At 43.8% G+C, this 27,948-nt stretch overlaps 1 protein-coding gene across 3 annotated transcripts in view; it reads left to right on the forward strand.

Moving 5' to 3' along the window:
- emilin2a (elastin microfibril interfacer 2a) overlaps positions 1–27,948 on the forward strand; it is an 83,487-nt gene that overhangs the window by 1,471 nt on the left and 54,068 nt on the right. The window contains exon 1 of one of the 3 annotated variants that reach the window (XM_064992005.1): positions 18,776–18,858. The exons of the other annotated variants lie outside the window; for them this stretch is intronic. Coding sequence (XP_064848077.1) covers positions 18,812–18,858 — 47 coding nt within the window. The 5' untranslated portion in view covers positions 18,776–18,811. Of the gene's footprint in view, positions 1–18,775; positions 18,859–27,948 lie in introns of those variants that run through there. 3 annotated transcript variants of the gene reach the window in all.

The following is a 27,948-nucleotide window of genomic DNA, read 5'->3' on the forward strand; positions in this document are numbered from 1 at the left end:
ACAGAGCGAGTGAGGGATGGGTGGAGGACAGAGCGAGAGAGGGATGGGTGAGGGACAGAGCGAGAGAGGGATGGGTGGAGGATGGAGAGAGAGGGATGGGTGGAGGACGGAGAGAGAGGGATGGGTGGAGACCAGTGGGAGAGGGATGGGTGGAGGACAGTGAGAGAGTGATTACATTTACATTTACATTTAAGTCATTTGGCAGACGCTCTTATCCAGAGCGACTTACAAATTGGTGAATTCACCTTATGACATCCAGATGGGTGGAGGACGGAGAGAGAGGGATATAATAGAATATTATTCCCTCCCTTCTCTTATTTTCTCATCTAAGAGGGCTGGGGATGTTACAGCAATGTGATGGAAACTAGGTGGAGTTGCTCCTTACTACTTAGTCACCTCAGGTCCACTGGAGGGGTGAGAAGGGTTAGGAAAAGGGAGGACAGAAGGGAGAAAACAGCAGTTTGGAAAGTACTTATGAGTTAGCCAGTGAACAGCAATGATTAATCCACTCTGATTAGCTCATTTATTCCAGTAATAAGACTGACGGGATGACTGATCAACCACAGAATGAATTACTCTGACAACATCAAATGAAAGTTGTTGTTTTCATTATTAGAGCGTCACTGGAAACATTTCATAACTGGGCATCCGGGGTTCCACTGATGGGGTTTAACACCATCAGATTTACCATAGTTGGACAGCCCAGGTTCCACTGATGGGGTTTAACACCATCAGATTTACCATAGTTGGACAGCCCAGGTTCCACTGATGGGGTTTAACACCATCAGATTTACCATAGTTGGACTGCCCAGGTTCCACTGATGGGGTTTAACACCATCAGATTTACCATAGTTGGACAGCCCAGGTTCCACTGATGGGGTTTAACACCATCAGATTTACCATAGTTGGACAGCCCAGGTTCCACTGATGGGGTTTAACACCATCAGATTTACCATAGTTGGACTGCCCAGGTTCCACTGATGGGGTTTAACACCATTAGATTTACCATAGTTGGACAGCCCAGGTTCCACTGATGGGGTTTAACACCATCAGATTTACCATAGTTGGACAGCCCAGGTTCCACTGATGGGGTTTAACACCATTAGATTTACCATAGTTGGACAGCCCAGGTTCCACTGATGGGGTTTAACACCATCAGATTTACCATAGTTGGACAGCCCAGGTTCCACTGATGGGGTTTAACACCATTAGATTTACCATAGTTGGACAGCCCAGGTTCCACTGATGGGGTTTAACACCATTAGATTTACCATAGTTGGACAGCCCAGGTTCCACTGATGGGGTTTAACACCATCAGATTTACCATAGTTGGACAGCCCAGGTTCCACTGATGGGGTTTAACACCATTAGATTTACCATAGTTGGACAGCCCAGGTTCCACTGATGGGGTTTAACACCATTACATTTACCATAGTTGGACAGCCCAGGTTCCACTGATGGGGTTCCACTGATGGGGTTTAACACCATTAGATTTACCATAGTTGGACAGCCCAGGTTCCACTGATGGGGTTTAACACCATCAGATTTACCATAGTTGGACAGCCCAGGTTCCACTGATGGGGTTCCACTGATGGGGTTTAACACCATTAGATTTACCATAGTTGGACAGCCCAGGTTCCACTGATGGGGTTTAACACCATTAGATTTACCATAGTTGGACAGCCCAGGTTCCACTGATGGGGTTTAACACCATTAGATTTACCATAGTTGGACAGCCCAGGTTCCACTGATGGGGTTTAACACCATCAGATTTACCATAGTTGGACAGCCCAGGTTCCACTGATGGGGTTTAACACCATTAGATTTACCATAGTTGGACAGCCCAGGTTCCACTGATGGGGTTTAACACCATTAGATTTACCATAGTTGGACTGCCCAGGTTCCACTGATGGGGTTTAACACCATCAGATTTACCATAGTTGGACAGCCCAGGTTCCACTGATGGGGTTTAACACCATTAGATTTACCATAGTTGGACAGCCCAGGTTCCACTGATGGGGTTTAACACCATCAGATTTACCATAGTTGGACAGCCCAGGTTCCACTGATGGGGTTTAACACCATCAGATTTACCATAGTTGGACTGCCCAGGTTCCACTGATGGGGTTTAACACCATCAGATTTACCATAGTTGGACAGCCCAGGTTCCACTGATGGGGTTTAACACCATCAGATTTACCATAGTTGGACTGCCCAGGTTCCACTGATGGGGTTTAACACCATCAGATTTACCATAGTTGGACAGCCCAGGTTCCACTGATGGGGTTTAACACCATCAGATTTACCATAGTTGGACTGCCCAGGTTCCACTGATGGGGTTTAACACCATTAGATTTACCATAGTTGGACAGCCCAGGTTCCACTGATGGGGTTTAACACCATCAGATTTACCATAGTTGGACAGCCCAGGTTCCACTGATGGGGTTTAACACCATCAGATTTACCATAGTTGGACTGCCCAGGTTCCACTGATGGGGTTTAACACCATCAGATTTACCATAGTTGGACAGCCCAGGTTCCACTGATGGGGTTTAACACCATCAGATTTACCATAGTTGGACAGCCCAGGTTCCACTGATGGGGTTCCACTGATGGGGTTTAACACCATTAGATTTACCATAGTTGGACAGCCCAGGTTCCACTGATGGGGTTTAACACCATCAGATTTACCATAGTTGGACAGCCCAGGTTCCACTGATGGGGTTTAACACCATTAGATTTACCATAGTTGGACAGCCCAGGTTCCACTGATGGGGTTTAACACCATCAGATTTACCATAGTTGGACAGCCCAGGTTCCACTGATGGGGTTCCACTAATGGGCTTTAACACCATTAGATTTACCATAGTTGGACAGCCCATTTGGGGTTCCATTGATGGGGTTTCACTCAATTCACTCACCTGGGCTATTATATCCCTCCTGGCTTAGGAAGGCCACCAAAAATTCTGAAATGTCCATCCTCAACTACAACAAAGAGTTTTATTTCCCTCACCAACTTAAAACATCAGATAGCTGAGCAGCTAACCGATTGCTGCAGCTGTACATAGTCCATCTATAAATAGCTCACCCAATCTACCTACCTCATCCCCATATTGTTTTTATTTTATTTACTTTTCTGCTCTTTTGCACACCAGTATCTCTACTTGCACATCTGCTCATTTATCACTCCAGTGTTAATCTGCTAAATTGTAATTATTCGCTCCTATGGCCTATTTATTGTCTACCTCATGCCTTTTGCACACACTGTATATATACTTTTTTTTCTACTGTGTCATTGACCAGTTTATTGTGTTATTGGCCTGTTTAAATCAAATCAAATCAAATCAAATTTTATTTGTCACATACACATGGTTAGCAGATGTTAATGCGAGTGTAGCAAAATGCTTGTGCTTCTAGTTCCGACAATGCAGTAATAACCAACAAGTAATCTAACTAACTAACAATTCCTAATCTACTGTCTTATACACAGTGTAAGGGGATAAAGAATATGTACATAAGGATATATGAATGAGTGATGGTTTATTGTTGGCCTCTGTGTTGTTGTCTGTCACACTGCTTTGCTTTATCTTGGCCAGGTCGCAGTTGTAAATGAGAACTTGTTCTCAACTAGCCTACCTGGTTAAATAAAGGTGAAAAAAATAAAAAATTCCGCCAAGATAGAACTGCCAAAGGTGGTTGAGTTGCAATCTACTGCAGAGATAGCCGGCAGAGCTCTGTCATGCTATCCAGGTCTATACCCAAACAGTCTGAGCTTCTTCTTTTAAAAATCCACCTTTCCAGAAACAAGTCTCTCACTGTTGCCCCTTGTTATAGACCCCCTCAGCCCCCAGTTGTGCCCTGGACACCATATGTGAATTTAATATCACCCCATTTATCTTCAGAGGTTGTACTGTTAGGTGACCTACACTGGGATATGCTTAACACCCCGGCCGTCCTACAATCTAACAAAAATGCCCTCAATCTCACACAAATTATCATGGAACCTACCAGATACAACCCTAAATCCGTAAACACAGGCACCCTCATAGATCTTAGATGTTAACATTAGAAGCCTCCTCCCTACGTTTGTTTTATTCACTGCCTTAGCACACTTTGCCAACCCGGATGTCCTAGCTGTGTCTGAATCCTGGTTTAGGAAGACCACCAAAAACCCTGAAATGTCCATCCCTAACCATACCATTTTCTGACAAGATAGATCTGCCAAAGGGGGCGGAGTTGCAATCTACTGCAAAGAAGGCCTACAGAGTTCTGTCTTACTATCCAGGTCTGTGTCCAAACAATTTGAGCTCCTACTTTTAAAAATCCACCTTTCCAGAGACAAGTCTCTCACCGTTGCCGCTTGCTATAGACACCACCTTCTGCCCCCAACTGTGCCCTGGACACCATATGTGAATTGATGTTCCCCCGTCTTTTTTCAGAGCTCATGCTGTTAGGTGACCTAAACTGGGACATGCTTAACACCCCGGTCCTCCTACAATCTAAACTTGATGCCCTCAGTCTCAAACAAATTATCAATGAACCTACCCGGTACAACCGCAAATCCGTAAACATGGACATCATCCTAACCAACCAAGGAACCCACCAGGTACAACCCTAACTCTGTAAACAAGGGCACCCTCATAGATATCATCCTAACCAACCTGCCCTCCGAATACACCTCTGCTGTCTTCAACCAGGATCTCAGCAATCACTCATTGCCTGCGTCCGTAACGGGTCTGCAGTCAAACGACCACCCCTCATCACTGTCAAACACTCCCTAAAACACTTCAGAGAGCAGGCCTTTCTAATCAACCTGGCCTGGGTATCCTGGAAGGACATTGACCTCATTTCATCAGTACATGATGCCTGGTTATTCTTTAAAAGTGCTTTTCTCACCATCTTAAATAAGCATGCCCCACTCAAAAAATGTTGATCCAGGAACCGATATTGCCCCTGGTTCAATCCAGACCTGAGTGCCCTTGACCAGCACAAAAACATCCTGTGGTGTACTGCATTATCATCAAATAGCCCCCGTGATATGCAACTTTTCAGGGAAGTTAGGAACCAATATAGACAGGCAGTGAGGAAAGCAAAGGCTAGCTTTTTCAAACAGAAATGTGCATCCTGTACCACAAACTCCGAAAGTTCTGCGACACTGTAAAGTCCATGGAGAATAAGAGCACCCCCTCCCAGCTGCCCACTGCACTGAGGCTTGGAAATACTGTCACCACCGATAAATCTACGACAATCGAGAATTTCAATAAGTATTTTTCTACGGCTGGCCATGCTTTCCACCTAGGTACCCCTACCCCGGTCAACAGCTCTACACCCCCCCATAGCAACTTGCCCAAGCCCCCCATTTCTCCTTCACCCAATTCCAGATAGCTGATGTTCTGAAGGAGCTGCAAAAGCTGGACCCCTACAAATCAGCTGGGCTTGACAATCTGAACCCTCTCTTTCTAAAATTATCCGTCACAATTTTTGCAACCCCTAATACTAGCCTGTTCAACAACTCTTTCGTATCGTCTGAGATCCCTGAAGATTCACATTGTAAATGAGAACTTGTTCTCAACTGGCCTACCTGGTTAAATAAAGGTGAAGTTAAAAAAAGCCCAGGTTCCACTGATGGGGTTTCACACCATTAGATTTACCATCAAATCTAATCATACTTTAATAATACATCACATTTCAGTCATGAAATGCAACGCAAACAAAATAATGACACAAACTGAATGACTAAAAAGCAGCCTGAGGAAAAGAAAAGCTAAAAATATGTTTTAAGATCTCTTTTAGATATATCCACAGTTTCGGCCCCCCAAAGGACCTGAGGGACCTACTGTGTACATAACTTAAAGCATGTCTGACATGTATTGAGGTGCACAATCGTGAATTGATTTAAAAACCGATTCATGAATCTTAAAATTAATTCTAAAACTCACAGGCAGCCAGTGCAGAGACGTTAAAACTTCTCTAGGGTAGGGGGCAGCATTTGGATTTTTGGATGAAAAGCATGACTAAATTAAACGCCCTGCTCCTCGGGCCCAGAAGATATGATATGCATATATACATACATTTGGATAGAAAACACTCTAGCGTTTCCAAAACTGTTAAAATAGTGTCTGTGAGTATAACAGAACTGATTTGGCAGGCGAAAACCTGAGGAAAATCCATTCAGGAAGTATTTTTTTTTGTGGTTTTGTATTCAATGCCATTACAGTATCCATTGACTTAGGACTCAATTTGCAGTTCCTGTGCCGTCCAGTAGATGTCAACAGTCTTTAGATTTTTTTTTTGGCTTGTATTCTTATAAATGAGGGAGTAAGACCAGTCTGAATGATTGGACCCTGACATGTCACAGAGCTTTTTCATGCGCAATCCCGAGGGAATGCATTTCTTGTTTACCTTTTATATTTTATATTGACAATGTTATTGTCCGGTTGAAATATTATAGATCATTTAGGCTAAAAACAACCTGAGGATTAAATATAAACATTGTTTGACATGTTTCTATGAACTTTACGGATACAATTGGGATTTTTTTGTCTGCCTGTTTTGGCTGCGTTTGAGCCTGTGGATTACTGAAGAAAACAAGGTTTTTGGATATAAATAGACTTTATCGAACAAAAGGAACATCTATTGAGTAAATGAATGTCTTCTGAGTGCCACAATATGAAGATCATCATAGGTAAGGGATTAATTTTATCTCTATTTCTGAGTTTTGTAATGCTTCTGCTTGGCTGGTTACTGTTTGTAATAATTTGTCAACTGGGCTATGTTCTCAAATAATCGTAAGGTATGATTTTGCCGTCAAGCATTTTTTAAATCTGACACCGTGGTTGGATTCACAAGAAGTTAAAATTTAAACCTATGTAAAATATGTTTTGTTTTCTGAATTTTTATAATGAGTATTTCTGTATTTGAATTTGGCGCTCTGCAATCTCACTGGATGTTGGCCAGATGGGATGCTAGCGTCCCACATACCCTAGAGAGGTTAAAACCGATGTAGTGTGTGTTCTCTGTCTGATCCTGGTCAGTACCCATGCTGCAGCATTCTGTATGTTTTGCAGATGACCAATAGCTTCCCTAGGTAGACCAGACAGGAGAGCATTACTGTAGTCAATCCTGCTTGCAATAAAAGCATGGATGAGTGTCTCTGTATCAGCCTGAGAGAGAAACAGCCACACTTTGGAAATGTTCCTCAGATGTTAAAAAGCTATTGTGGTCACATTCCTAATGTGTGATTCGAAATGTAGTTCAGAATCTAAAATAACACGTAGGTTTTTTTCCAGGTGTTTTATCTTTATTGCCCATTAATTAAAATGTTCGGACAGATTCTCTCCCTGTGCTTTGGCTCCAACAATAAGTACCTCGGTTTTGCCATAACACTGTGACATTCATGTTTAGAGTGACGTCATGGTTTTATTCTAAGTTGGAACTTGTGGCCGCACTATTTTGCAACATACACTTTAGACACATAGTTGGAGTGAAGTTAAATATTTGACGTTTTACCCCCTTGAGAACACCTCTGTCTTGTGAAATCTGTTCTCAAACGGTCATGACTTCATGGAATAAAAATGAGAGAGCGAGCGAGAGGGAGGGACAGAGACATGGAGAGGGAGGGACAGAGACATGGAGAGGGAGGGACAGAGACATGGAGAGGGAGGGACAGAAACATGGAGAGGGAGGGACAGAGACATGGAGAGGGAGGGACAGAGACATGGAGAGGGAGGGACAGAGACATGGAGAGGGAGGGACAGAGACATGGAGAGGGAGGGACAGGAGGGAGGGAGGGAGACATGGAGAGGGAGGGAGGCATGGAGAGGGAGGGAGGGAGGGAGGCATGGGGAGGGAGGGAGGCGGGAGGGAGGCATGGGGAGGGAGGGAGGCGGGAGGGAGGCATGGAGAGGGAGGGAGGCATGGAGAGGGAGGGAGACATGGAGAGGGAGGGAGGGAGGGAGACATGGAGAGGGAGGGAGGGAGACATGGAGAGGGAGGGAGACATGGAGAGGGAGGGAGACATGGAGAGGGAGGGAGGGAGACATGGAGAGGGAGGGTGACAAGGAGGGAAGTAGAGAGAGACGGAGGGAGTGTGAGAGAATGAGAAAGAGAGTCACAAAGGGACTGCTAAACTATTAGAGAGAGAGGCAGAGGGAGGGAGAGAGAACGAGAGGGAAAGAGAAAGACACAAAGGGACTGGTAAACTATTAGAGTTCATGCCTTTGCTTTCTTTTTCTAACCCTAACTCCTTTCTCTGCATGACGGAAAATGATCTGGAAATCCCAGAATCTCCTGGGAGGCAGGTCAGAGAAACCTGAACCCAAGTTTCCGTGAGAGAGATAGGGAGGAGGCCTGGCATTGGGTTATGGTTAGACAGCTCTGGACTTAAATTGTTGAGTCTCTCTCTTTATCTGTTGCTATCCACCTATCTGTTGCTCTCTCTTTATCTGGTGCTATCCACCTATCTGTTGGTCTCTCTTTATCAGTTGATATTCATCTATCTGTTGCTATCTCTTCATCTGTTGCTCTCTCTTTGTCTGTTGCTCTCTCTATATCTGTTGCTGTCCACCTATCTGTTGCTATACACCCATCTGTTGTTTTCTATTCATCTGTTGCTATCCACATATCTGTTGTTCTCTCTTTCTGTTGCAATCCACCTCTGTTGCTCTCTCTTTATCTGTTGCTCTCTCTTTCTGTTGCTATCCACCTCTGTTGCTCTCTCTTTATCTTTTGCTCTCTCTTTGTCTGTTGCTCTCTCTTTGTCTGTTGCTCTCTCTATATCTGTTGCTGTCCACCTATCTGTTGCTATACACCCATCTGTTGTTTTCTCTTCATCTGTTGCTATCCACATATCTGTTGTTCTCTCTTTCTGTTGCTGTCCACCTATCTGTTACTGTCCACCTATCTGTTGCTCTATCTTCATCTGTTGCTATCTCTTCATCTGTTGCTGTCCTCCTATCTATTGCTCTCGCTTCATTTGTTGCTTTCTCTTCATCTGATGCTATCCACCTATCTGGTCCTGTCCACCTACCTGTTGCTCTCTCTTTATTTGTTGCTGTCCACCTATCTGTTGCTGTCCACCTATCTGTTGCTCTCTCTTTACTTGTTGCTCTCTCTTTATCTGTTGCTCTCTCTTTACCTGTTGCTCTCTCTTTATTTGTTGCTGTCCACCTATCTGATGCTCTCTCTTTCTGTTGCTATCCACCTATCTGTTGCTATCCACCTGTCTGTTGCTGTCCACCTACCTGTTGTTCTCTCTTTATCTGTTGATATCCACATATATGTTGCTCTCTCTTTCTGTTGCTGTCCACCTATCTGTTGCTGACCACGTATTTGTTGCTCTCTCTTCATCTGATGCTGTCCACCTATCTGTTCCTGTCCACTTATCTGTTGCTCTCTCTTTATCTGTTGCTATCCGCCTTTCTGTTGCGCTCTCTTTATCTGTTGCTCTCTCTTTATCTATTGCTCTCTCTTTGTCTGTTGCTCTCTATATCTGTTGCTGTCCTCCTATCTGTTGCTATACACCCATCTGTTGTTTTCTCTTCATCTGTTGCTATCCACATAACTGTTGTTCTCTCTTTCTGTTGCTATCCACCTGTATGTTGCTGTCCACCTATCTATTGCTCTCGCTTCATTTGTTGCTCTCTCTTTATCTGTTGCTGTCCACCTATCTGTTGCTGTCCACCTACCTGTTGCTCTCTTTACCTATTGCTCTGTCTTTACCTATTGCTCTGTCTTTACCTGTTGCTCTCTCTATCTGTTGCTCTCTCTTTATCTGTTACTATCCACATATCTGTTGTTCTCTCTTTCTGTTGCTGTCCACCTACCTGTTGCTGTCCACCTACCTGTTGCTCTCTCTTTACCTGTTGCTCTCTCTTTACCTGTTGCTGTCCACCTACCTGTTGCTCTCTCTTTACCTGTTGCTCTCTCTTTATCTGTTGCTGTCCACCTACCTGTTGCTCTCTTTACCTGTTGCTCTCTTTACCTGTTGCTCTCCCTTTCTGTTGCTCTCCCTTTCTGTTGCTGTCCACCTATCTGTTGCTCTCTCTTTCTGTTGCTATCCACCTCTGTTGCTCTCTCTTTATCTGTTGCGCTCTCTTTATCTGTTGCTCTCTCTTTATCTGTTGCTCTCTCTATCTGTTGCTCTCTCTTTATCTGTTGCTCTCTCGATCTGTTGCTATCCACCTATTTGTTGCTTTCTCTTTATCTATTGCTCTCTCTTTACCTGTTGCTCCCCTCACCTGTTGCTCTCTCTTTATCTGTTGCTGTCCACCTACCCGTTGCTCTCTTTACCTGTTGCTCTCTCTTTCTGTTGCTCTCCCTTTCTGTTGCTGTCCACCTATCTGTTGCTCTCCCTTTCTGTTGCTGTCCACCTATCTGTTGCTCTCTCTTTCTGTTGCTATCCACCTCTCTGTTGCTGTCCACCTATCTGTTGCTGACCACCTATTTGTTGCTCTCTCTTCATCTGATGCTGTCCACCTATCTGTTCCTGTCCACCTATCTTTTGCTGTCCAACAATCTGTTGCTATCCACCTATATATTGCTCTCGCTTCATTTGTTGCTCTTTCTTTATCTGTTGCTCTCTCTTCATCTGATGCTGTCCACCTATCTGTTCCTGTCCACTTATCTGTTGCTCTCTCTTTATCTGTTGCTCTCCGCCTTTCTGTTGCGCTCTCTTTATCTGTTGCGCTCTCTTTATCTATTGCTCTCTCTTTGTCTGTTGCTCTCTCTATATATGTTGCTGTCCACCTATCTGTTGCTATACACCCATCTGTTGTTTTCTCTTCATCTGTTGCTATCCACATGTCTGTTGTTCTCTCTTTCTGTTGCTATTCCCCTGTATGTTGCTGTCCACCTATCTGTTGCTCTCTCTTTGTCTGTTGCTCTCTCTATATCTGTTGCTGTCCTCCTATCTGTTGCTTTTTCTTTCTGTTGCTATCAACCTGTATGTTGCTGTCCACCTATATGTTGCTGTCCACCTACCTGTTGCTCTCTCTTTACCTGTTGCTCTCTCTTTATTTGTTCCTGTCCACCTATCTGTTGCTCTCGCTTTCTGTTGCTCTCGCTTTCTGTTGCTCTCGCTTTATCTGTTGTTCTCGCTTTATCTGTTGCTCTCGCTTTATCTGTTGTTCTCTCTTTATCTATTGCTATCCACATATCTGTTGTTCTCTCTTTCTGTTGCTGTCCACCTATCTGTTGCTGTCCACCTATTTGTTGCTCTATCTTAATCTGTTGCTATCACCTCATCTGTTGCTATCCACCTATCTATTGCTCTCGCTTTATTTGTTGCTCTCTCTTTATGTGTTGCTGTCCACCTATCTGTTGCTCTCTTTACCTGTTGCTCTCTTTACCTGTTGCTCTCTTTACCTGTTGCTCTCTTTACCTGTTGCTCTCTTTATCTGTTGCTCTCTCTTTATCTGTTGCTCTCTCTATATCTGTTGCTCTCTCTATATCTATTGCTCTCTCTTTATCTATTGCTCTCTCTTTATCTGTTGCTCTCTGTATCTGTTGCTATCCACATATTTGTTGCTCTCTCTTCACCTGTTGCTCTATCTTAATCTGTTGCTATCTCCTCATCTGTTGCTGTCCACCCATCTATTGCTCTCGCTTCATTTGTTGCTCTCTCTTTATCTGTTGCTGTCCAACTATCTGTTGCTCTCTTTACCTGTTGCTCTCTTTACCTGTTGCTCTCTTTAACTGTTGCTTTCTCTTTATCTGTTGCTGTCCACCTATCTGTTGCTGTCCACCTATCTGTTGCTCTCTTTACCTGTTGCTCTCTCTTTATCTGTTGCTCTCTGTATCTGTTGCTCTCTCTGTATCTGTTGTCCTCTCTATCTGTTGCTATCCACCTATTTGTTGCTCTCTCTTTATCTATTGCTCTCTCTTTACCTGTTGCTCTCTCTTTACCTGTTGCTCTCTCTTTACCTGTTGCTCTCTCTTTACCTGTTGCTCTCTCTTTATCTATTGCTCTCTCTTTATCTGTTGCTCTCTCTTTACCTGTTGCTCTCTCTTTACCTGTTGCTCTCTCTTTACCTGTTGCTCTCTCTTTACCTGTTGCTCTCTCTTTACCTGTTGCTCTCTCTTTATCTATTGCTCTCTCTATCTGTTGCTCTCTCTTTATCTGTTGCCCTCTATCTGTTGCTATCCACCTATTTGTTGCTCTCTCTTTATCTGTTGCTCTCTCTTTACCTGTTGCTCTCTCTTTACCTGTTGCTCTCTCTTTATCTGTTGCTCTCTCTTTATCTATTGCTCTCTCTTTGTCTGTTGCTCTCTATATCTGTTGCTGTCCTCCTATCTGTTGCTATACACCCATCTGTTGTTTTCTCTTCATCTGTTGCTATCCACATAACTGTTGTTCTCTCTTTCTGTTGCTATCCACCTGTATGTTGCTGTCCACCTATCTATTGCTCTCGCTTCATTTGTTGCTCTCTCTTTATCTGTTGCTGTCCACCTATCTGTTGCTGTCCACCTACCTGTTGCTCTCTTTACCTATTGCTCTCTCTTTACCTATTGCTCTGTCTTTACCTATTGCTCTGTCTTTACCTGTTGCTCTCTCTATCTGTTGCTCTCTCTTTATCTGTTACTATCCACATATCTGTTGTTCTCTCTTTCTGTTGCTGTCCACCTACCTGTTGCTGTCCACCTACCTGTTGCTCTCTCTTTACCTGTTGCTCTCTCTTTACCTGTTGCTGTCCACCTACCTGTTGCTCTCTCTTTACCTGTTGCTCTCTCTTTATCTGTTGCTGTCCACCTACCTGTTGCTCTCTTTACCTGTTGCTCTCTTTACCTGTTGCTCTCTCTTTCTGTTGCTCTCCCTTTCTGTTGCTGTCCACCTATCTGTTGCTCTCTCTTTCTGTTGCTATCCACCTCTGTTGCTCTCTCTTTATCTGTTGCTCTCTCTTTATCTGTTGCGCTCTCTTTATCTGTTGCTCTCTCTTTATCTGTTGCTCTCTCTATCTGTTGCTCTCTCTTTATCTGTTGCTCTCTCGATCTGTTGCTATCCACCTATTTGTTGCTTTCTCTTTATCTATTGCTCTCTCTTTACCTGTTGCTCCCCTCACCTGTTGCTCTCTCTTTATCTGTTGCTGTCCACCTACCCGTTGCTCTCTTTACCTGTTGCTCTCTCTTTCTGTTGCTCTCCCTTTCTGTTGCTGTCCACCTATCTGTTGCTCTCCCTTTCTGTTGCTGTCCACCTATCTGTTGCTCTCTCTTTCTGTTGCTATCCACCTCTCTGTTGCTGTCCACCTATCTGTTGCTGACCACCTATTTGTTGCTCTCTCTTCATCTGATGCTGTCCACCTATCTGTTCCTGTCCACCTATCTTTTGCTGTCCAACAATCTGTTGCTATCCACCTATATATTGCTCTCGCTTCATTTGTTGCTCTTTCTTTATCTGTTGCTCTCTCTTCATCTGATGCTGTCCACCTATCTGTTCCTGTCCACTTATCTGTTGCTCTCTCTTTATCTGTTGCTCTCCGCCTTTCTGTTGCGCTCTCTTTATCTGTTGCGCTCTCTTTATCTATTGCTCTCTCTTTGTCTGTTGCTCTCTCTATATATGTTGCTGTCCACCTATCTGTTGCTATACACCCATCTGTTGTTTTCTCTTCATCTGTTGCTATCCACATGTCTGTTGTTCTCTCTTTCTGTTGCTATTCCCCTGTATGTTGCTGTCCACCTATCTGTTGCTCTCTCTTTGTCTGTTGCTCTCTCTATATCTGTTGCTGTCCTCCTATCTGTTGCTTTTTCTTTCTGTTGCTATCAACCTGTATGTTGCTGTCCACCTATATGTTGCTGTCCACCTACCTGTTGCTCTCTCTTTACCTGTTGCTCTCTCTTTATTTGTTCCTGTCCACCTATCTGTTGCTCTCGCTTTCTGTTGCTCTCGCTTTCTGTTGCTCTCGCTTTATCTGTTGTTCTCGCTTTATCTGTTGCTCTCGCTTTATCTGTTGTTCTCTCTTTATCTATTGCTATCCACATATCTGTTGTTCTCTCTTTCTGTTGCTGTCCACCTATCTGTTGCTGTCCACCTATTTGTTGCTCTATCTTAATCTGTTGCTATCACCTCATCTGTTGCTATCCACCTATCTATTGCTCTCGCTTTATTTGTTGCTCTCTCTTTATGTGTTGCTGTCCACCTATCTGTTGCTCTCTTTACCTGTTGCTCTCTTTACCTTTACTGTTGCTCTCTTTACCTGTTGCTCTCTTTACCTGTTGCTCTCTTTATCTGTTGCTCTCTCTTTATCTGTTGCTCTCTCTATATCTATTGCTCTCTCTTTATCTATTGCTCTCTCTTTATCTGTTGCTCTCTGTATCTGTTGCTATCCACATATTTGTTGCTCTCTCTTCACCTGTTGCTCTATCTTAATCTGTTGCTATCTCCTCATCTGTTGCTGTCCACCCATCTATTGCTCTCGCTTCATTTGTTGCTCTCTCTTTATCTGTTGCTGTCCAACTATCTGTTGCTCTCTTTACCTGTTGCTCTCTTTACCTGTTGCTCTCTTTAACTGTTGCTTTCTCTTTATCTGTTGCTGTCCACCTATCTGTTGCTGTCCACCTATCTGTTGCTCTCTTTACCTGTTGCTCTCTCTTTATCTGTTGCACTCTGTATCTGTTGCTCTCTCTGTATCTGTTGTCCTCTCTATCTGTTGCTATCCACCTATTTGTTGCTCTCTCTTTATCTATTGCTCTCTCTTTACCTGTTGCTCTCTCTTTACCTGTTGCTCTCTCTTTATCTATTGCTCTCTCTTTATCTATTGCTCTCTCTTTACCTGTTGCTCTCTCTTTACCTGTTGCTCTCTCTTTACCTGTTGCTCTCTCTTTACCTGTTGCTCTCTCTTTACCTGTTGCTCTCTCTTTATCTATTGCTCTCTCTATCTGTTGCTCTCTCTTTATCTGTTGCCCTCTATCTGTTGCTATCCACCTATTTGTTGCTCTCTCTTTACCTGTTGCTCTCTCTTTACCTGTTGCTCTCTCTTTATCTATTGCTCTCTCTTTATCTATTGCTCTCTCTTTACCTGTTGCTCTCTCTTTACCTGTTGCTCTCTCTTTACCTGTTGCTCTCTCTTTATCTGTTGCTCTCTCTTTATCTGTTGCTCTCTCTTTATCTGTTGCTCTCTCTTTATCTGTTGCTCTCTCTTTATCTGTTGCTCTCTCTTTATCTGTTGCTCTCTCTTTACCTGTTGCTTTCTCTTTACCTGTTGCTTTCTCTTTATCTGTTGCTGTCCACCTATCTGTTGCTGTCAACCCATCTCTTGCTCTCTTTACCTGTTGCTCTCTCTTTATCTGTTGCTCTCTCTTTATCTGTTGCTCTCTGTATCTGTTGCTATCCACATATTTGTTGCTCTCTCTTTATCTATTGCTCTCTCTTTACCTGTTGCTCTCTTCACCTGTTGCTCTCTTCACCTGTTGCTCTCTTCACCTGTTGCTCTCTTCACCTGTTGCTCTCTCTTTATCTGTTGCTCTCTCTTTATCTGTTGCCCTCTCTATCTGTTGCTATCCACCTATTTGTTGCTCTCTCTTTATCTATTGCTCTCTCTTTACCTGTTGCTCTCTTCACCTGTTGCTCTCTACACCTGTTGCTTTCTCTTTATCTGTTGCTCTCTCTTTATCTGTTGCTCTCTTTACCTGTTGCTTTCTCCTTACCTGTTGCTTTCTCTTTATCTGTTGCTGTCCCCTATCAGTTGCTGTCCACCTATCTCTTGCTCTCTTTACCTGTTGCTCTCTCTTTATCTGTTGCTCTCTCTTTATCTGTTGCTCTCTCTTTACCTGTTGCTCTCTCTTTACCTGTTGCTCTCTCTTTACCTGTTGCTCTCTCTTTACCTGTTGCTCTCTCTTTATCTATTGCTCTCTCTTTATCTATTGCTCTCTCTTTATCTGTTGCCCTCTATCTGTTGCTATCCACCTATTTGTTGCTCTCTCTCTATCTATTGCTCTCTCTCTATCTATTGCTCTCTCTCTATCTATTGCTCTCTCTCTATCTATTGCTCTCTCTTTATCTGTTGCTCTATCTTTATCTGTTGCTCTCTCTTTATCTGTTGCTCTCTCTTTATCTGTTGCTCTCTCTTTACCTGTTGCTCTCTCTTTATCTGTTGCTCTCTCTTTACCTGTTGCTCTCTCTTTCTGTTGCTCTCTCTTTACCTGTTGCTCTCTCTTTACCTGTTGCTCTCTCTTTACCTGTTGCTCTCTCTTTACCTGTTGCTCTCTCTTTATCTATTGCTCTCTCTTTATCTATTGCTCTCTCTATCTGTTGCTCTCTCTTTATCTGTTGCCCTCTATCTGTTGCTATCCACCTATTTGTTGCTCTCTCTTTATCTGTTGCTCTCTCTTTACCTGTTGCTCTCTCTTTATCTGTTGCTCTCTCTTTATCTGTTGCTCTCTCTTTATCTGTTGCTCTCTCTTTATCTGTTGCTCTCTCTTTATCCGTTGCTCTCTCTTTATCCATTGCTCTCTCTTTATCCGTTGCTCTCTCTTTATCTGTTGCTCTCTCTTTATCTGTTGCTCTCTCTTTATCTGTTGCTCTCTCTTTATCTATTGCTCTCTCTTTGTCTGTTGCTCTCTCTATCTGTTGCTGTCCACCTATCTGTTGCTATACACCTGTCTTTATCTGTTACTATACACATTTCTGTTGTTCTCTCTTTCTGTTGCTATCCACCTGTATGTTTCTGTCCACCTGTATGTCTCTGTCCACCTACCCGTTGCTGTCCACCTACCCGTTGCTGTCCACCTACCTGTTGCTCTCTCTTTACCTGTTGCTCTCTCTTTACCTGTTGCTGTCCACCTACCTGTTGCTCTCTCTTTACCTGTTGCTCTCTCTTTACCTGTTGCTCTCTCTTTACCTGTTGCTCTCTCTTTACCTGTTGCTCTCTCTTTACCTGTTGCTCTCTCTTTACCTGTTGCTGTCCACCTACCTGTTGCTCTCTCTTTACCTGTTGCTCTCTCTTTATTTGTTGCTGTCCACCTTTCTGTTGCTGTCCACCTTTCTGTTGCTCTCTCTTTGTCTGTTGCTCTCTCTTTCTGTTGCTCTCCCTTTCTGTTGCTGTCCACCTATCTGTTGCTCTCTCTTTCTGTTGCTATCCACCTCTTGCTCTCTCTTTCTGTTGCTATCCACCTCTGTTGCTCTCTCTTTATCTGTTGCTCTCTCTTTCTGTTGCTATCCACTTATCTGTTGCTCTCTCTTTCTGTTGCTATCCACTTATCTGTTGCTCTCTCTTTCTGTTGCTATCCACTTATCTGTTGCTCTCTCTTTCTGTTGCTATCCACCTCTGTTGCTCTCTCTTTCTGTTTCTATCCACCTCTGCTCTCTCTTTCTGTTGCTATCCACTTATCTGTTGCTCTCTCTTTCTGTTGCTATCCACTTATCTGTTGCTCTCTCTTTCTGTTGCTATCCACTTATCTGTTGCTCTCTCTTTCTGTTGCTATCCACCTCTGTTGCTCTCTCTTTCTGTTGCTATCCACCTCTGTTGCTCTCTCTTTCTGTTGCTATCCACCTCTGTTGCTCTCTCTTTCTGTTGCTATCCACCTCTGTTGCTCTCTCTTTCTGTTGCTATCCACCTCTGTTGCTCTCTCTTTCTGTTGCTATCCTCCTTTCTGTTGCTCTCTCTTTCTGTTGCTATCCACCTCTGTTGCTCTCTCTTTATCTGTTGCTCTCTCTTTCTGTTGCTATCCTATCTGTTGCTCTCTTTTTGTTGCTATCCACCTCTGTTGCTATCCACCTCTGTTGCTATCCTCCTATCTGTTGCTCTCTCTTTCTGTTGCTATCCACCTATCTGTTGCTCTCTCTTTCTGTTGCTATCCTCCTATCTTTTGCTCTCTCTTTCTGTTGCTATCCTCCTATCTGTTGCTCTCTTTCTGTTGCTATCCACCTATCTGTTGCTCTCTCTTTCTGTTGCTATCCTCCTATCTTTTGCTCTCTCTTTCTGTTGCTATCCTCCTATCTGTTGCTCTCTCTTTCTGTTGCTATCCACCTCTGTTGCTCTCTCTTTATCTGTTGCTCTCTCTTTCTGTTGCCACAAACAGGGAAAAGGGAGGGAAAAGGCTGCCTAAATATGATCCCCAATCAGAGACAACGATAGACAGCTGCCTCTGATTGGGAACCATACCAGGCCAACATAGAAAATAAAAAACTAGACTACCCCTCCTAGTCACATCCTGACCTAACCAATATAGAGAAATAAAAGGTTATCTAAGGTCAGGGCGTGACAAAACCGCCTGTTACTCAGGCCCAGAAACTAGAATGTGCATATAATTTGTAGATTTGGATAGAAAACGCTCTAACATTTCTAAAACTGTTAAAATAATGTATGCGAATATAACAGAACTGATTTGGCAGGCGAAACTCCGAGGACAAACCATCCAGGGAAAAAAAGATTTGAGGTCATATGATTTTCCAATAGGTTTCTCTGGGATACCCTTATTATTAGGAGCCTGGTTGCAGTTCATATGGCTTCCACTAGATGTCAACAGTCTTTAGAAATCGTTTGATGTTTTTCTTTTGAGAAAAGAAGAAGTAGTCCTTCATTGTAAGAGTCACTCCAGGTGGACTCTATTGTTTTGGTGCGTGTGAACAGGAGCGCGCTCCACTCTGTTTTTTATCAGGTATTAGAAACAGTTTATTCCGTTTTAAATTTTATAGATTTTTTTTTTACATTTTAGGGTACCTGAGGTTGGTTTAGGAATGTTGTTTGAAATGTTTGGACCAAGTTTACATTCATGTTGGGCGAGTTGAACCCGGTGTATTTCTGAATCAAATGCGCCAGATAAATGGACGTTTTTTGGACATAAAGAAGGACATTATCGAACAAAAGGACCATTTGTGATGTTTCAGGGACATTTTGGAGTTCCAACAGAAGAAGATCTTCAAAGGTAAGGCATTAATTATATCGCTCTTTCTAACTTTTGTGTCACACCTGCCTGATTGAAATATGTTTTTCATATGTTTGTATGCGGGGTGCTGTCCTCAGATATTCGCATGGTGTGCTTTCGCCACAAAACCTTTATGAAATCTGACACAGCGGCTGGATTAACAAGAAGTTAAGCTTTATTTTGATGTATAACACATATATTTTTAAGAATGTTAAATATTTGAATTTCTCTGGATGTTGGCCAGGTGGGATGCTACCGTCCCATAAGAAGTTAAATAAAGGTAAAATAAAATTAATACAATTATTATTATGCACAAAACAAATGAAGCACAGCGCTGTTTATGACTTCAAGCCTATCAACTCCCAAGATTATGCTGGCAATACTAAAGTGCCTATACAAACATCCAATAGTCAAAGGTATATGTAATACAGTCGTGGCCAAAAGTTTTTGAGAATGACACATATTAATTTTCACAAAGTCTGCTGCCTCAGTTTGCATGATGGCAATTTGCATATACTCCAGAATGTTATGAAGAGTGATCAGATGAATTGCAATTAATTGCAAAGTCACTCTTTGCCATGCAAATTAACTAATCCCCAAAAAACATTTCCACTGCATTCCAGCCCTGCCACTAAAGGACCAGCTGACATCATGTCAGTGATTCTCACGTTAACACAGGTGTGAGTGTTGACGAGGACAAGGCTGGAGATCACTCTGTCATGCTGATTGAGTTTGAGTTTGAATAACAGACTGGAGGCTTCAAAAGGAGGGTGGTGCTTGGAATCATTGTTCTTCCTCTGTCAACCATGGTTACCTGCAAGGAAACACGTACCGTAAGTCGCTCTGGATAAGAGCGTCTGCTAAATGACTTAAATGTAAATGTAAATGTAAATGTCATCATTGCTTTGCACAAAAAGGGCTTAAGGATATTGCTGCCAGTAAAATTGCACCTAAATCAACCATTTATCGGATCATGAAGAACTTTAGGGAGAGTGGTTCAATTGTTGTGAAGAAGGCTTCAGGGCGCCCAAGAAAGTCCAGTAAGCGCCAGGACCGTCTCCTAAAGTTGATTCAGCTGCGGGATCCGGGCACCACCAGTACAGAGCTTGCTCAGGAATGGCAGCAGGCAGGTGTGACTGCATCTTTTAGAGGATAGCCTGGTTTCAAGAAGGGCAGCAAAGAAGCCACTTCTCTCCAGAAAAAACATCAGGGACAGACTGATATTCTATTCGGTACAGGGATTGGACTGCTGAGTCTGCTGACTGCTGACTGCTGACTGCTGAGGATTGCGGTAAAGTCATTTTCTCTGATGAATCCCCTTGCCGATTGTTTGAGGTATCCGGAAAAAAGCTTGTCCAGAGAAGACAAGCTGAGCGCTACCATCAGTCCTGTGTCATGCCAACAGTAAAGCATCCTGAGACCATTCATGTGTGGGGTTGCTTCTCAGCCAAGGGAGTAGGCTCACTTACAAATTTGCCTGAGAACACAGCCATAAATAAGGAATGGCACCAACACATCCTCCGAGAGCAACTTTTCCCAACCATCCAGGAACAGTTTGGTGACGAACCATGCCTTTTCCACTATAATAGAGCACCTTGCCATAAGGAAAAAGTGATAATGAAGTGGCTCAGGGAACAAAACATCAATATTTTGGCCAGACCTTAATCCCATTGAGAATTTGTGGTCAATCTTCAAGAAGCGGGTGGACAAACAAAACCCCACAAATTCTGACAACCTCCAAGCATTGATTATGCAAGAATGGGCTGCCATCAGTCAGGGTGTGGGCCAGAAGTTAATTGGCAGCATGCCAAGGCAGATTGCAGAGGTCTTGAATAAGAAGGGTCCACACTGCAAATATTGACTCTGCATCAACTTCATGTAATTGTCAATTAAAGCCTTTGACACTTATGAAATGCTTGTAATTGTACTTCAGCATTCCATAGTAACATCTGACAAAAATATCTAAAGACACTGAAGCAGCAAACTTTGTGGAAATTAATATTTGTGACATTCTCAAAACTTTTGGCCACGACCGTACAAATGATATCGAGAGAAATAGTCCTATAATTCCTATAATAACCACAACCTAAAACTTCTTAACTGGGAATATTGAAGACTCATGTTAAAGGGAACCACCTGCTTTCATATGTTCTCATGTTCTGAGCAAGGAACTTAAACTTTAGCATTTTTACATGGCACATATTGAACTTTTACTTTCTTCTCAAACTTTGTTTTTGCATTATTTAAACCAAATTGAACATGTTTCATTATTTATTTGTGACTAAATGTATTTTTTGTTGTAATTGTCATTTTATATATATATATATATATATATATATATATATATATATAAATATATAAATATAAATAAATTGGACGGTTAATCGGTGATGAAAAATCATAATCGGTCAATCTCTAGTCCTCAGAGCATGTGCAGACCAGCTGGCTGGTGTGTTTTATAGATATATTTAATCACCCCCTATCCTCTGTTGTCCCCATATTCTTCAACATGGCTACCATTGTTGCTGTTCCCAAGAAGGCAAAGATAACTGAACTAAATGACTACTGCCCCGTAGCACTCACTTCTGTCATCATGCTTTGAGAGGCTAGTCCAGGGTCATATCACCGCCACCTTACCGGCCACCCTAGACCCACTTCAGTTTGCTTCAAATTGTCAGCCTCTAATGACTTCTTGGTGTCAATAGCTAATAAGCAAGCAATAACTTTTCTTTCTGTGAGTTGCCAAAAAGAAAAGCCCTGACTATCATTTCCCAAGTCACGTGATGTTGACTGATCATCCATTGAGGAAACTGGAGGCTGTATGGGGGAAGAACAGGCAGCTGGAGGCTGTATGGGGGAAGAACAGGCAACTGGAGGCTGTATGGGGGAAGAACAGGCAACTGGAGGCTGTATGGGGAAGAACAGGCAGCTGGAGGCTGTATGGGAGGAACACAGGCAACTGGAGGCTGTATGGGGGAAGAACAGGCAGCTGGAGGCTGTATGGGGGAAGAACAGGCAACTGGAGGCTGTATGGGGGAAGAACAGGCAACTGGAGGCTGTATGGGGGAAGAACAGGCAGCTGGAGGCTGTATGGGAGGAACACAGGCAACTGGAGGCTGTATGGGGGAAGAACAGGCAGCTGGAGGCTGTATGGGGGAAGAACAGGCAACTGGAGGCTGTATGGGGGAAGAACAGGCAACTGGAGGCTGTATGGGGGAAGAACAGGCAGCTGGAGGCTGTATGGGAGGAACACAGGCAACTGGAGGCTGTATGGGGGAAGAACAGGCAGCTGGAGGCTGTATGGGGGAAGAACAGGCAACTGGAGGCTGTATGGGGGAAGAACAGGCAACTGGAGGCTGTATGGGGGAAGAACAGGCAGCTGGAGGCTGTATGGGAGGAACACAGGCAACTGGAGGCTGTATGGGAGGAACACAGGCAACTGGAGGCTGTATGGGGGAAGAACAGGCAACTGGAGGTTGTATGGGGGAAGAACAGGCAGCTGGAGGTTGTATGGGGGAAGAACAGGCAGCTGGAGGCTGTATGGGGAAGAACAGGCAACTGGAGGCTGTATGGGGGAGGAACAGACAGCTGGAGGCTGTATGGGGGAAGAACAGGCAACTGGAGGCTGTATGGGGGAAGAACAGGCAGCTGGAGGCTGTATGGGGGAAGAACAAGCAACTGGAGGCTGTATGGGGGAAGAACAGGCAACTGGAGGCTGTATGGGGGAAGAACAGGCAGCTGGAGGCTGTATGGGAGGAACACAGGCAACTGGAGGCTGTATGGGAGGAACACAGGCAAATGGAGGCTGTATGGGGGAAGATCCAGGCACCTCGATGATTAGGCTGGAAACCCTCCTCCTTATAGAGCATTCTCTGCTTCATTAGGTGTCAAAGTTGTCTACAAAAGTTACACCAATGGAGCTGCAGAAGTCACGTAGCCAGTTGTGAAGCGCTATAGACTGCTAAAATGTTCACTACATCGACCCAGCGAGGGCACAGAGCCAGAAATTATAGATCGTATTTTTGTGTCCAGCAGAGACAGAATCAGTTCTTCAAAATCCTGTTTCAGCCATTCCGAGCTACCATTCCTAATGGAATTCTATCCCACGTGGGCTGCAACAGCATCAACCTCTATGTATTGACGTATAATGGTGGGGAGCCTAGTAATACCCTGTTCTTGTGCCCTGGGTAGATCATGTATTTTTCTCCAGTAACCGAGCCATTTGGTACCTTAGAGCTGCCTAAAACAACAGCCGGCGAGATGGGAGAGGAAATACACCCATTACTACACATCTTATGATTCAGGATGACCCGTCAAGGACTGGCGAGAGGCACCATCTCGCACAGCTGCAACTCTTGGCACCCGGTTGAAGCCTCCCATAACCAATGAATCCTCATTCACCGTAGAATCCACCGGAGAGGGAGACAGAACAGGGGATGAAGGTGCAGATACCTCCGGAGCCTCATTCACCATAGAAGCCACCGGAGAGGGAGACAGAACAGGGGATGAAGGTGCAGATACCTCCGGAGCCTCATTCACCGTAGAAGCCACCGGAGAGGGAGACAGAACAGGGGACGAAGGTGCAGGTACCTCCGGAGCCTCATTCACCGTAGAAGCCCCTGGAGAGGGAGACAGAACAGGGGATGAAGGTGCAGATACCTCCGGAGCCTCATTCACCGTAGAAGCCCCTTGAGAGGGAGACAGAACAGGGGACGAAGGCACTGCTACCTCTGGATCTGATCACAAAGTGGAAGCCCCTGGAGAGGGAGACAGAACAGGGGACGAAGGCACTGCTACCTCTGGATCTGATCACAAAGTGGAAGCCCCTGGAGAGGGAGACAGAACAGGGGACGAAGGCACTGCTACCTCTGGATCTGATCACAAAGTGGAAGCCCCAAGGGGTGAAGTTGCTGGAACCTCTGGATCCTGGGCAGCATTGCTGTTTGAAGTCTGTATCAGGTCCAGGGCCCCTCCTTGACATATTCTCAATATGTTCATCAAAAGAGAGATCAGAGTTTCATTTGAGACGACTGTACAACCATCAAGATTAATTGTCAGATCCAACAGAAGTTCTCTTTGTTTCTTGGGACCTAGAACTAGCATCTCTGTTTTGTCCGAGATTAAAAGTAAAACATTTGCCGCCATTCACTTCCTTATGTCCGAAACAAAGGCGTCCAGAATAGGAAATTTTGGGGCTTCACCATGTTTCATCAAAATGTACAGCTGTGTGTCATCCGCATAGCAGTGAAACCTTGTGTTTCCGAAGCTTGTGTTTCCGAATGACATCACCCAGAGATGAGATTCGATATAGGCCAATAGTTTTGTAGATTTTCTGGGTCAAGATTTGGCTTTTTCAAGAGAGGCTTTATTACTGCCACAGTCATTTATTGTTCAACATAGGAGGGCCAAAGACAGGAAGCAGCTTTTTCAGTAGTTTAGTAGGAATAGGGTCCAGTATGCAGCTTGAAGGTTTAGAGGCTGTGACTATTTTTAATTAATGTGTTGTTGGATTCTGGGTTAAACTTGGAACATTGCTATGCTAGAGACTGTTTGTTTTTTTTACATAAGAAGTTAATGGTTATCTATAGGGCCAGATGGTTTTGGAATGTGGTGGACAGGAAGAAGTCACAGGATTGCTGTAGGGGATACGGATGGACATCTGTGGATGAAGCAAATGAGGGGTTGAGGTCAGGTCAGATCCCCTTAAGGGAGAAATTATGGTTTATTACCCTATTACTTCGTCTTCCTGTCGAACCATCATAGATGTAAGGATTGGAGAGAAGGAGGAGTTCTTAAATTGGAGTATATACAGTATATACACTTGTGCTGGTAGAAACATGTTTTGTCTAATGCAGCTATTGATCCTCTGGGAAGAATTAAACTTGGTTCAGCTTTCATAATGTCCATTGAGTTATTTACTCTGATAATTAGAACCTAACAGTGTCGAGATACAGGATTTAAAAATGTGAGTGTCTCCATTGATCCTAGGTCCTGTCAGTTCTGTGCAGACTTGGGACAACTGAGTTTTGGAGAAATACGCAGATTCAAAGAGGAGTTCGTAATTTGCTTTCAAATGATCATGATATTTTTGTCAAGAAGTAAATGAATTTATCACTGCTGAAGTGGAAGCCATCCTCTCTTGAGGAATGTTGCTTTTTAGTTAGCTTTGCGACAGTATCAAAAAATACATTTTGGATCCTCAATTAGGTTGGAAAAATCGGATGATCGAGCAGGAGTGAGGGCTCTTCGATACTAATATTATTATTAATATATATTTCCAAGGTAGTCGGAAGACTTCCAGTTTGGTGAAGCACCATTTCTGTTCCAACTTTCTGGAAGCTTCAGGGCTCGGGTATTTGCTTTTCTTTTAACAAATATTGAGCTGACTACACTGACTGTGCTGGTGGCAGACTCCACTAAGCTGGCAGGGTGCAGGCCAGGCAGCAGGCTGTTAGGGTGGCTATCTCATTGTGGAGCTATAGGAGTTAGAGCCCTGTCTATGTTGGTAGATAAGATTAGAGCACCCCTCCAGCTAGGATGGAGTCTGTCACTCCTCAGCCAGCCAGGCTTGGTCCTGTTTGTGGGTGAGTCCCAAAAAGAAGGCCAATTAGCTACGAATTCTATCTTTTGGGAGGAGCAGAAAACAGTTTTCAACCAGTGATTGAGTTGTGAGACTCTGCTGTAGCGCTCCCTAACTGGGAAGGGGACAGAGACAATTACTCAATGCCGACACAATCTTTCTGGATAATTTACACGCTGAAGCTATGCTGTGCTTGGTGACCTCTGACTGTTTCATCCTAACGTCGTTGGTGCCGACGTGGATAACAATATCTCTATACTCTCCACACTCGCCAGTTTTAGCCTTAGCCAGCACCATCTTCAGATTAGCCTTAACGTAGCCCTGCCCCTGGTAAACGGTGTATGATCGCTGGATGATTCTTTTAAGTCTAATATTGTGGGTAATGTCATTGCCAATGACTCAGGTTTTCAATTTGTCAAAGCCAATGGTGGAAGGCTTCAGCGGCTCAGACCCTGTAACGGGTGGAGGACCTGAGAAGCCTCGGCCTCTGACTCCAACTCGTTGCTTAATGGGGACAAGTTCAAAGTTTCTGTCGGCTGAATGAGCAACACCGGTTGAGTTTCTTTCCAGGAAATTGTCTTGCTGTGGGGATTTAAATTGTCCGGTGCGATTTTTATGAATTGTTGAGCAGTCTAATGGCTTGGGGTAGAAGCTGTTGAGGAGCCTTTTAGTCCTAGACTTGGCGCTCTGGTACCGCTTTCCATGCGGAATCAGAGAAAACATTCTATAACTTGAGTGACTGGAGTCTCTGTCAATTTTATTGGCTTTCCTCTGACACTGCCTATTATATAGGTCCTGGATGGCAGGAAGCTTAGCCCCAATGATGTACTGGGCCATTCACACTACCCTCTGTTGTAGCGCATTACGGTCAGATGTCGAGCAGTTGCCATAACAGGCGGTGATGCAACCAGTCAGGATGCTCTCAATGGTGCAGCTGTAGAACCTTTTGAGAATCTGGGGGCCCATGCCAGCTCTTTTCAGTCTCCTGAGGGGGAGAAGGTTTTGTTGTGCCCTCTTCACGACTGTCTTGGTATGTTTGGACCATGATAGTTCTTTGGTGATGTGGACACCAAGGAACTTGAAACTCTCGACCCGCTCCACTACAGCCCTGTCGATGTTAACCTCTAGCGTCGAGCAATCCCGTGATGCAACCAGTCAGGATGCTCTCAATGGTGCAGCTGTAGAACCTTTTGAGAATCTGGGGGCCCATGCCAGCTCTTTTCAGTCTCCTGAGGGGGAGAAGGTTTTGTTGTGCCCTCTTCACGACTGTCTTGGTATGTTTGGACCATGATAGTTCTTTGGTGATGTGGACACCAAGGAACTTGAAACTCTCGACCCGCTCCACTACAGCCCTGTCGATGTTAACCTCTAGCGTCGAGCAATCCCGTATCCGGGAGCGTAATCTTAGCCTCAAGCTCACTAGCATAACGCAACGTTAACTATTCATTAAAATCGCAAATGAAATGAAATAAATATATTGGCTTACAAGCTTAGCCTTTTGTTAACAACACTGTCATCTCAGATTTTCAAAATATGCTTTTCAACCATAGCTACACAAGCATTTGTGTAAGAGTATTGATAGCTAGTATAGCATTAAGCCTAGCATTCAGCAGGCAACATTTTCACAAAAACAAGAAAAGCATTCAAATAAAATCATTTACCTTGGAAGAACTTCAGATGTTTTCAATGAGGAGACTCTCAGATAGCAAATGTTCAGTTTTTCCAAAAATATTATTTGTGTAGGAGAAATCGCTACGTTTTGTTCATCACGTTTGGCTAAGAAAAAAAACTGAAAATTCAGTCATGACAACGCCAAACTTTTTTCCAAATGAACTCCATAATATCGACAGAAACATTGCAAACATTGTTTAGAATCAATCCTCAAGGTGTTTTTCACATATCTATTTGATGATAAATCATTTGTGGCAGTTGCCTTTCTCCTCTGAACCAAATGGAAAAGTGCATGCAGCTGGAGATTGCGCAATAATTTTGACGGAGGACACCAAGCGGACACCTGGTAAATGTAGTCTCTTATGGTCAATCTTCCAATGATATGACTACAAATACGTCACAATGCTGCAGACACCTTGGGGAAACGACAAAGTGTAGGCTCATTCCTGGCGCATTCACAGCCATATAAGGAGACATTGGAACACAGCGCATTCAAAATCTGGGGCATTTCCTGTATGAAATTTCATCTTGGTTTCACCTGTAGCATTAGTTCTGTGGCACTCACAGACTTTATCTTTGCAGTTTTGGAAACGTCAGTGTTTTCTTTCCAAAGCTGTCAATTATATGCATAGTCGAGCATCTTTTTGTGACAAAATATCTTGTTTAATTAAAACGGGAACGTTTTTTTATCCAAAAATGAAAAGAGCGCCCCCTATATAGAAGTAGTTAATGGGGGCCTGTTCGGTCCGCCTTTTCCAGCTACTTTGTCTTGCTCACATTGAGGGAGAGGTTGTTGTCCTGGCACCACACTGCCAGTGCTCTGACCTCCCTATAGGCCA

This window comes from Oncorhynchus masou, chromosome 17, assembly GCF_036934945.1.
Source record: "Oncorhynchus masou masou isolate Uvic2021 chromosome 17, UVic_Omas_1.1, whole genome shotgun sequence".
Classification (NCBI taxonomy): Eukaryota; Metazoa; Chordata; class Actinopteri; order Salmoniformes; family Salmonidae; genus Oncorhynchus; species Oncorhynchus masou.